Source organism: Fukomys damarensis, unplaced genomic scaffold, assembly GCF_012274545.1.
Source record: "Fukomys damarensis isolate Sample0158 unplaced genomic scaffold, DMR_v1.0_HiC HiC_scaffold_9, whole genome shotgun sequence".
NCBI lineage: Eukaryota > Metazoa > Chordata > Mammalia > Rodentia > Bathyergidae > Fukomys > Fukomys damarensis.
The window spans coordinates 45,045,068-45,056,011 of record NW_022900921.1 but is presented as its reverse complement, the minus strand read 5'-3'; the positions used below and the strand labels follow the sequence as shown (position 1 = coordinate 45,056,011).

The 10,944-nt window shown below is 42.9% G+C and overlaps 1 protein-coding gene across 8 annotated transcripts in view; it reads right to left on the bottom strand.

Moving 5' to 3' along the window:
• Positions 1 to 353: 353 nt before the first annotated feature.
• The window catches only part of Map4k4 (mitogen-activated protein kinase kinase kinase kinase 4), a 157,350-nt gene continuing 146,759 nt past the window's right edge, over positions 354 to 10,944 (bottom strand). For 4 of the 8 annotated variants that reach the window (XM_019209428.2, XM_019209431.2, XM_019209432.2 and 1 more), the window contains 6 exons: positions 7,968 to 8,102; positions 5,548 to 5,648; positions 3,425 to 3,574; positions 2,788 to 2,947; positions 2,057 to 2,196; positions 356 to 1,858 (listed from right to left, as the gene is read on the bottom strand). In XM_019209428.2, the coding sequence (XP_019064973.1) occupies positions 1,775 to 1,858; positions 2,057 to 2,196; positions 2,788 to 2,947; positions 3,425 to 3,574; positions 5,548 to 5,648; positions 7,968 to 8,102 (770 nt within the window). In that variant the 3' untranslated portion in view covers positions 356 to 1,774. Of the gene's footprint in view, positions 1,859 to 2,056; positions 2,197 to 2,787; positions 2,948 to 3,424; positions 3,575 to 5,547; positions 5,649 to 7,967; positions 8,103 to 10,944 lie in introns of all 8 variants that reach the window. The other 4 variants (XM_019209427.2, XM_019209426.2, XM_019209430.2 and 1 more) reach the window with 2 other exon arrangements.

The following is a 10,944-nucleotide window of genomic DNA, read 5'->3' as shown; positions in this document are numbered from 1 at the left end:
GCTGGCTGTCAGAACAGAACCAAGCGGGCAGGGAGGCCATACAGAGGTTTCACAATGCAGGGTGGATATGTCTGGAAGGGAAGAGGGAGAGCCTCCACTTTCATACTATAGAAGATTGACCACAAAGGAAGAAGAGCAGGCCTGGGAAATCCGAGGCTTTTGCCTGGGGAGCTCCGTGTGGAGTGGCTTCCCACACCAATCCCACTTGAGACAAAGTGGGAGGAAGGCGAGGGGCAAAGTCAGACCGCTAAATGACGTCCTTCCTGAGACCAAGGTGTCCTCACAGGGATGAGGCGACAGCACAAAACCAGAAGCCAGTTATTACTCAAGACATTTATTACAAATGTCACGAACATATTCATAAAGTAAAATTAGTTTAAAAAAACAGAGCAAGTGAGAAAACAAGAAAAGCCAGGGCTTCAATATTACACCTAAACACAGGCAGATGCCGTTTGTATGAATAAGTAGAATTAACTACATTCTTAAAATAGTTTTAGTGCATTGCATTTTTTTAGAAAAGGGACACACCCTCACCCCAAGAAAAGGTTCCTGCAACACTGAACAGTTTGTGTGACCATCTGAACGGGACCACCTGACTGCTACCAACCGCCCATCAACAAACAAGATCTTGTATGTTGTAGGCAATAGCTGCCCCTTAATCACAACTGGGGACAAATGAGCACTCTGCTTCCTGCAGGAGAAAGCAGATGGGCTATTCCCACTCCAGGACAGTGTCTCTTGTGCCTGCGGACCTGTGACAGAGTAACAGTCAAACTTCAATCCCATGGTTTTGGTATTAAGATTAAATTAAACATTAATGTTTTCTTCCAAAAACATAAACTAAATCACCTCTCAATGCATTAAAAACAATGAGGTAGGCAAAAAAAAAAAATGTAGGTTGAATTTTTTTTTCTTCTGCAAGTGCAGACTGTGGTAAAACTGTTGTTGCACTTCTAGGTTTAAACAAAAATTAAACCTTTAACTGAGGCAGTGCTAATACTGTCACACAACAAAGTTCTGGCCATTATACAAAAGCACACATTTTCTTTATCCATTTTTTTCTATTTTTTTTCTTTTTTTTTTAGAACCACCTGCACATGAGTTAGGCAAAACTTGGTACACAGAAAAATGACTGAGTTCTTGGCCAGGACCCACCCCCCCATATGCAAAGAAACAAAATGGGAACCTTAACCCACCCCACCCACAAACCCATCCACAAAAAGTTATCCTAGTAACTGTCTTTCACATTTTATAAATATTAACTTCTTAAACCTGCACCTTCGTCTTTGTCCACATATTGTCACATTACAAAAAAGAAATGTCAATTAAATACATTGTTAATGTTACTATATTAAATCTGCTCTTTGCTTCGGCAAACTGCTCCTTACACCACTGCTTTTCACCCCCTTGTGCCACTGCCAACAAAGCCGATGGCTCGTGCATCACCGCCACCTCAGATGCCCACAGGACAGAGTCTCGCAGAGACAGAAATTCTGGAGCCGCGGGAGAGGTGCGCACTGCTATGATGCTCGTCCGACACTTCTAGCACCTGTGGGAGATCGGAGGAGCACCAGCAGCGACACAGCCTGGGTTTATTTTTGAGTAAGGAAAAGAAGAGAACGGGGATGAGCTGGCAAAGAAGGGGGGCTAACACACAAGGCCTGTGCACAGCTGTCCCGGTGGCACCAAGCGGCTCCAAGCTCCAGTTGCAAGGAATTCCAAGTTCTCAGGATCTCAAAGACTCTGGAGTCGGTAATGCCCGGATGGTGCTGCTTTACCAGCTCAGGAGAGACGTCCTGCCCAACGTCATGAAGTAGACCTGACTGCTGCCACCAGAGCGCACAGAGGCAAAGAACACCTGCAAGGCACACAGGAAAGAGAGAGCATGCAGTGAGTGTACAGTCTCTGCATCCACACACACACTGGAGAGGCGGTGTCTAGCAAGTTCTTTCAGCATCCATCAAAACTGTGAGGAAATTCATCACCGAGCTCCATGGAAAAGAAACTACTGCTGAAAGGTAGTAGCAACCCCAAAGAAGCCCCAGGGAAACCATACCTTGTCGTTGCGTTCACAAAGGAATTTGAGTCTTTGCGCCCTTTTGTGCATAAACACACCGTCCAGGTGACCGGTTTCCACGGACCGGATCTCTATGGCCTTCTCACCCCAGCCCATCGTCTGATTGGACCGGATGTATGCTTTCAGGGAGAGGAGAGAAGGAAAGCGTCAAAGGAAGAGCTGATGAGCATGATACATTAAGCCCAGCTTCTGAGGACTTGTGTCTGTGGGCCCCGGTCCTAGCATGGGAAACAGGCATCTAAGCTGACTGTGAAATTAACTGCTTCCTGAAGTGTTCATCATCTCAGAGGTGACCACTAGGGCCAATTATGACAGAGGTGGGAAGTGATGAGCAGACTGGCAGCCTGGAGACCTCAGACATCAGGCTCTGCTCCCGACACGACCAGAGACTGGCCAGGAGTCTCTAGCTGTGACTGCTGCTCTCAGTGCTGACCGCGGCCCTTTCTCCACCTCCTCTGAGTCCTTAAAAATATGTCTGGTGTTCTCTGGATGCCTTCAGGTTTACATGAAGGACTGTGATAATGTTCTAGAAGTTGTACAGTAATTACTTGCACTCTGTTCTGAAATAGATGATGACTAACTAGTTCCATGTCTACAAGCTAACCTTCCACGTTTCCAGCAACCACTCTTAAGTGGCTGGAAGAAGGTCTGAGCATGCAAACCAGCATGACAGAGACACAGCTGAGAGAAGCTCCACTCCGGTTACATACCCACGGAGGTCGGCATCTCTCCCCACTGCAGGACCACGTCCTTGGTGATCCTGCCGTACGTGTTCACGTAGACGCCCTCATCTTCATAGCACACCAGGAGCTCCATGCCATCTGTGTTGGGCAGAATGATGATCGCGTGGGGCTTGATGCTACACTGGATCTGGAGGACAGGAACAGAGCACAGGAGTGTGTTTGTGCTGTTTCCGGCCCAGCAAAAGCTCAGTAAGAGGGTCTGAGAATGCACAGACCCTAGCCCTGGGGACGTACATGGCAAATGTGTGACATTCTGGAGCCCATGTGGTACAGTTTACAAGTCATATGTGGCACAGTGACTCCCACTTCCTAGGCCCTGGGAACACATGGCGGGTGGCCCCTGGAGAACCATACCTGCCCCAGGGGACTCTGCCCGCAGGAACCACCTCTCCCTGTCCTGAGTCAGGCAAGGGCTAAGGCTGGTAGCAGGTGTCAGAGCCAAAACAGTGGAGCCACCAGGCACAAGACATCGCTCACACACTCACCCCTCCCCAAGGGGATGTGAGCAAGTCCTGTTCACATTAGCTCACTAAGACAGCAGAGGAGAAAGCAAAACAAAATAAAGCCAGTCAACCAGCCATAGAGTGGCGGCAATTTTTCTTACGTGTGTTGGTAGATAAATGTCGTACACAGATCCCGAGTCCACATCCACAGCATGGAAGCCTGCACAGGACCCGTAGATCACTTTTAACCGTTGGCCCTCCTCGACAGTGAGGTCCACCAGCAAGGGCTTGTGCACCAGCTCTCCAAACGACTGCAGAGAGAAGTGAGACAGACGTGAGAGAAGCAGAATTCTCTACACGTGGGGGCCCAGACATGCTGGCAACCATCAGAGGGCAAAGTGCTCTACACAGTGCAGTGTCTATTGATCGGCACCCAGCACATGTTTCTTCTAGTACTTGTGGACGGAACTCCTGCCTAGCCTAGGAATTCTACACTGTCAACTAATGTCCTGCATCTCGATCAGAAACACGTGTGAAATACAACAAGGCTGTCTGCAGCACAGTGCTCAAGCACTGAAACATAGGAGTGAGAAGTGACAGGCGGCACTCTCTGAGAATCTAGCCAGTGCCACCATCCTCGTCACCATGTGAGCCAGAAAGACCCCCACTTGCGGTGATAGGCTGTGGTGTCCCGTCCAGCCACAGGTCCTCATTCCTTCCATGTCAGCAACGATGAATGACACTGCACCGACTTCGGATTTGCTCAGGCAATTAGCACAGGGCCTGGCGCACAAAGGACTCCAGGCCCGACTGTGGGAGACAGTCTGCTTTTGTGACAATTAGCCTCTTTATCCTGTTTCAGTGAGGAGTTGAGCAATAAACAATCCAAAAATGTAAATTTTCCAAGCAATAGAAATTTAACTCCAGTAAAACATATCAGAACCATTTTAATAAGAAGAAGCACTTGGAATGAAGACTTAATTTTTGCCCTGCACTGAAATGGGCCCCGGATATTCTAAGGGTTGCGTGTCTAACATTAAGAAATTATGTTACTAATTTATTTCTATCTGAGTAGTAGCTGTTTTAACTAAGATCTTCATAAAATTCTACTTAGCATAAACTCAAATTATAGAAGAATTTTGTTGCTGTTGTTTGAGACAGAGTCTCGTTACATAGTTCAGGCTAGTCCTGAGCTCACTATATAACCAATCTGACCTCAAATGCAAGGTGATCCTCCTGCCTCAGCCTCACACAAGTGCTAGGATTATAGGCATGTGCCACCATTCCCAGCTATAAAAAGTATTAAAATTATAGAGATAATGACTGCTAATTTTCTATAGTTTTGTTTTTGAAGAGTAACTTTATTTAAATACAGTATGCTAAAGACCATTAAGCTTACTAAAATTATTTTATCCACAACTCTTAGAAACCTAACTACCAAAGGTAGACTTGTGCCCAGATACCCAAGTAAAACAAACAAAAACAGTCCCAATTTTAAAACAAAGCAGATTCACTTTCCTAAATCTCTGTACCTTCCAAATAGTAAAATCATTTCATCTCAAAAATTAGTATGTTGCATCTACAGATTTTATTTACACAAAAATAAGACTAAATTATACATATTTTAACTTACTGCCATTTAATGTAAATATACATTGCTTGTATCATTAACAATCTCCATAATTTAAAAATTAGTACTCTACCAAATAGATACCCTCCAGAACTGCCTTTTTTTGAATATGTTGTTACCAAAAGCACACCTATAATATGTTTAAACCTTTATACACACTTCTTTTTAAAGGTCTGCTTTTCCTTTTTTAATTAAAATTTTTTTTGCTCGTACTGGGCATTGAACCTGGGACCTTTGCACTAAACTGCATCCCCAGTCTTGTTTTTTATTTTGAGACAGGGTTTTACTACATCACTGAACGGTGCCTAGGCTAGGCTTGAACTTGTGATCCTCCTGTCTCAGCCTCAGAGTGCTGGGATTACAGGCATTTTCCACCATGGCAGGCTGAAGGTCTGCTTAGTGCAGGGTGGAAATGGTGTTTTGTCTTTTCTGTTGCCACGTTAGCATGCTGATTATCTAAGGGATTGGAAAACTGCTAACTGAAGTGATTATCTTCCATCAGAATGGCCTCTCATAGGGCAAAGCTATGTGCCACATTGATGCCCAGCTTTGGACGGTTAATGTTAACTGTTCAGATTCTAAAACTGACTCCCTGCTCCCCTTGCAACCTGCACAGCTGATGCAACTCTTCAATGAACTTACGCATGCCCTTACCTTAAAGGCCATGAATTTGTGATATGGCTTAGGTGCCCATGCATAGACTTCCACAGAACTCTTCAAAGCAATCACCAGAAACTTGATTCTTTCGTATTTTACTGAAGGGGGGGAGAAAAAAAAATATATATATATATGGTAAGAGATGCATGGAACTTTAAATTCTTTTAGTTGTCACTTCCAGACTATAAATATGCCTTCCGTTGATTCATCCAAACCAGCAGGGAAAAAGAAAATCCAGAGAGACCAAACCACACACTTCCTTTCCCAATTCTTTCATGTGTCACCCACATTTCATTTCTCTACTGGATTCAATTCTAAAACTCGGGACATCATCAATGAATACTTTCACTAGTGTTCCTAATACTAGTTTCCAAGTAGTACTTTTATTATTAAGGTCAATGCCATGCACCCCACCCTAAAGTCTCATAGGCTCAGTCTCATTTCACAGGGCTAAGGACACGATTCATCTGTGATGAGGTTTTAAAATCGTGTGACAAGAGGTCAAGCAAGAGAACTCCTCTGTAGCTTCCCCTCATCCTACAAGGGGCACACACAAACCAAGGAACAAAGAAGGCAATACCACAATGTTCCTGAGCTCTGATTCTGTCAGTGGGTTAGAGGACCTGTGCCCAAGTCACAGAGCACTCTTGGCCGTTCCCTGACCTACTAAACCCCCAAGATTTAGGGTTCTTCCCATGTCTGCAGTAGGAGATGCAACTGTGAAAAGAATCTGCCCCCATTTCACAGCTGTTTTGATGCTCCCATTCAGGAAACTGCTAAAAACTGGTGCCACTGACCATGAGTGACTCAGGACTCTGCTTCTAGAAACACTGGCTTCTATCAAGTTATATTAGCATCAAGCTACTACTTGGTTCTTTGTGCACAAGAGGACTTAACTTGATGGCTCTCTGTTAAATTCCATATAGTGTCACTGATCAGAGAAACTATGACATTAAGAGACACAGGACTAGAAAAGGCTGGCCAAACCAACACCATCTTCTAGCATTTAACTGAAACGATGGCAATATACTCTATCTGCATCGCTCACACTACAGCTACAAGACGCACATGGCTGTTGGTTACTTGGAATGTACTAGGGCCACTGAAGAACTTTTTAAGGTTCTTTTGATTGACTTAAATATACTTTAAATACTCCTCTGTTCTTGTTGACAACCATTAAAATAATGAACAGATGGTATTATGCACACATCTCCAGAAAATACCAATGACTCATTCTGTAAGAACAGCAGGTGTGAAACAGGGGCAGGCTCTTTTCACCACTGAAAAGTTGTTTCTCCACATTTCTCCCGATATGGAATGTCAAGAGAACCCTAGAACTCAGGTTACATCCTGAGGAGAAGCCTAGCACAATTTAACCCTCCAGCCTCACTGTGCCCCTGCAGGAAATCCACTTGCACAGCACTGGGCTGTTCTGAAATGCTTACTACTTAGCCTGAGACGATTTTAGTTATATTTCAACAAATAAAAGTATTTCCCATGAACACAACACAGATAGTCCTAATCTCAAAATGACACTGATATACAGTACTACGTTCCAATTATCACTTAGAATCATTCCAATACTGTGGGGATGACACTGATATACAGTACTACGTTCCAATTATCACTCAGAATCATTCCAATACTGTGGGGGCTCCTGGAATCATTGTTAAGGATTATATGAATGATTATTACATAGGAACTGATGATAGTATGTACTTTCACAACAAACACAGGAAAACAACTATGTAAACAGAAAGCAAAATTCAATGAGTTCCTAATGTTAATTGGTCTTAGGTATAGAGAGCCCTTTCTGGCCCATATATATCATCATTCTCATAAAACTTCTAATTCAGCTGGTTTGTTATTTCCCCTTTATTTCTAACATCAGGACCAGTATTTTTATCATCTTTTCATATAAAACAAGAACTGATGAGGTCTCATTCCTGTGCAGTTTCCTTCACAGGCATCACCACATGCACATGGAGGGGCAACACCGCCAGTCTGTCAGCCAGCACACCACACAGTGCACCCAGTCAGAAGTGACAGGTGGCAATGCTATGGGCCACACTCCCCATCGGGCCAAGGTGACCACCCAGGATCCACTGTCCTATAGACTGAACTGGCGCTAAAGGAGGAACCAAGTCAGCTGGCATTCACTGGCAAGGTGTCCTCAAACAGGTCACTGAACTGAATCCTACACTGCAGATGTGGGGGACACTGAGGACAGAGTGTGCAGAGGAGACCAACTCTGCACAGGCTCACAAGCAACAGGGGCAGTGGGACAATGCCTGGAACAGGCATCAGGACCACAAGGCCTGCAAGGCGCCACACCTTTCAGAAATAGGGATGTTATGACAAGCCTCAAAGAACATGTGAGTTTTAAATTGAACCCTTCCGACCTGCTCAGAACTCACCTACTTTATAGTGGACACATCCTTCCAAATCACCCACGGTTGTCCAGCCTTGCTTCTTCTCAACTTCTGGGTCATTGTGAAGGATTTTATTTCTTAACCAGGACAAATAGTAGACACGTAACTTATCCTTTTTACCTAGTAAAACAAATATGAATATCTTATAAAGGTACTTAAAAACAGGTATCATCATTAATAATAGTATTTCAAAAACAGTAACTCATTTCCCCTATAGAAATTATTTTGCATCGTTTTCCAACAAACACAATTTAAGCTATTCAGATGAACCTCTGAAACCCTACAGATTATAAATGGGTATCAGCATGATTAGAAGGAAGGTTTTTTTTTTTGTACCAGGGATTGGACTTGGGTCCTTGCGCTTGCAAGGCAGGTGCTGGAACAACTGAGCTAAATCCCCGGCCCTAGAAGGAAAGGTTTTAAAAGCATAGAAAGACTTACACTTAAATGTCCGAGGATCATGTTAATGAACCATACAGAATGCTGTGACACTGTGAAATATGTGTTGCCCCTCTGAATCCTTGGGATCATCACAGTCTGTGACTTCCTATATGCTAGCACCCGCCCGACTGTGGGACTGACTGTGGCTGGCAGCCCTTCTGTAGCATCAACACTAAATGTGGGGATTTTCCTGAGTGCAGAGGGGCTGATGCTTATGCCCATCACTACCAGCCAATGACTCTGTCAATCATATCTATGGAATGAAGCCTTCCTGAAAGCTGCAAAGACAGAATCTGGATGAACTTGCAGATAGCAGAACAAGCGGAGGTGAGGGTCAGGCTCCATACCCTTCCCACACCACATAATGCATCTCTTCAGCTACATTTTTTGAAATGTTCTTTATGATTAAGCTGTAAACACAGTTCTCTAAGTCCTATAAGCTGTTCTTGAACCCAAGCAGGGGAACTGTGTGAAGCCCCATTTATACCTTGGTGGTCACAACTCCCCAAGTCCTGGACTGATGTGGAGGGGAGGGCACTCCTGAAGGACTGATCAGACAGGCAGTGTCAGAAGTGACCTGACTTACAGGGCACTCAGCTGGTGTCTACACTGCAGAATTAACTGCTTGCTCACTGCAGAGGAGAAACTGCCACGTTTTTTTTAGGTCACACAAAGTCTTCCATGCTGATTATTAATGGGTGGAAAGTATAGGAGAAATTAAGGGGTCTTTTTCTATATTTGTTCAAATAAACACCTGTACAACAACAAAACTAAAAGAGCTTATAAGATACTGTTACATGCACTCTGCCACTCGACTCTCAAAACCCTCTAGAGCAGCTGCAATCTCCCCTTGGACAGATGAGTGCAAAGGTTAAAGCAGTCCCCAATTGCCCGAAATTCAATCTTGGGAAAAGCCAGTCACAAATTAAACAGGCGCATCACTTAAACGGCGTCAAAGGATTCACATCTATGTAATAAATTCCAATAAGTCAAACAGAAAGAAAAATAACCCAATGGAAAAGCTAGGAAAGCAATGAGAATGGGAATTTTGCAAATGAAGTTTATCTCATAGATACATGAAGAGGGCCAGCAATACTGAATGCTTACTAAAACTATAAACAGATAAATTCATACAACTATCAGTGTCTAGAATTTAAAAACAAAATCAAAGAAAAAGTGTAGCGCAACTAAAAACTGTATACTGTTGAACTACGTTTAAAGTTTGACATTATCTATTAAAGTAAATTTGCACACTCTATGTATGATCCAGTCAGTATCTTCTATGCTAATATATATGTGTGTGCACTCAAAACAGATGAACAAAATGTTCACAATAGCCCCTAACAGGAAACCACACAAATGTTTCTGTCAACAGCAGAATGAGTGAAGAAATGTGGTATAGTCACAAAGAGGAACCACCTCTGCTACAAGCAACAGAAAACTGACATTGAGCAAAAGCAGCTACACATTCCCACCAAGAGGCTAAAGAGGAAAAGGCATAATCACATCAAGATGTTAAAGATAAAAACTCAGGAAAAGAGGGATAGAGGAACTTCCTTAGTGTGATCTATATGACACTTAAGAGCTAATATTGAAATGCTGAGAACTGGATGCCTTCCCCTAGATCTCACAACTACTATTAAACACCAAATGGGTGTCCTGGCCAATGAAGTTAAGAGAAGGAAATAAAATGTGTAAGGACTGGTAAGGAAGAAATAACTATGCCTACAGAAGGTATAACTGTCAAGGAGAAAATACCGAAGAATGGGGGAGGACCCTCTTGAAACTAGTAAGTGATTACAGTGAGCTTACAGGATACAAGGCTCTTATATAACAGTTAATCACTATGCTACAAACCATCCACAAAACAATTAAAATTTGAAATTTAAAATATCATTTATACTAACATTACAAAAAGAAATACGCATAAATCAAACAAAATATCCCTTTTCAATATATAGTCAGAGAAAACTACAAAGCTCAAATGAAAGATATCAAAGAACAAAAAAAAAGAGAGGTAGTCTATGTTCACAGTGCCAAGATGGCTAGTTCTCAACTTCATGTGCACATTTAATGCAATCCCAATGAAAATCACAGCAAGCTATTTTGTGCATATCAGTGAACTATTTACACAAAGCGGCAAAAGACTCAATGTGGTTAATACAAAACTGAAAAATAATAGTTCCCGAGTTCAAGATTTACTACACAACTACAGTGATCAAGGCAGTGTGGTTATTAGCAAGAAAACAGACAAGCTGATCAGTGGAACAAAACAAAACAGAGCAACAAAAAGACTACAAATCTCTGACAAAGGAGCAAAGGCAACTCAATGAGAGAAGGCACATGTTTTTTTTTCACTCATGCACTGACTTGGACTCTTTGATAAAAATCAATTAAAATGGCTCAAAGACCTAAATGTAAAATGTAAAATCATCAAGCTTCTGAAAATAGAGGAGGAAACCTAGGTGATCTTGGATTCGGCAATGTTTTTTAGATAAAGCAAAAAAAAAAAAAAAAAAAA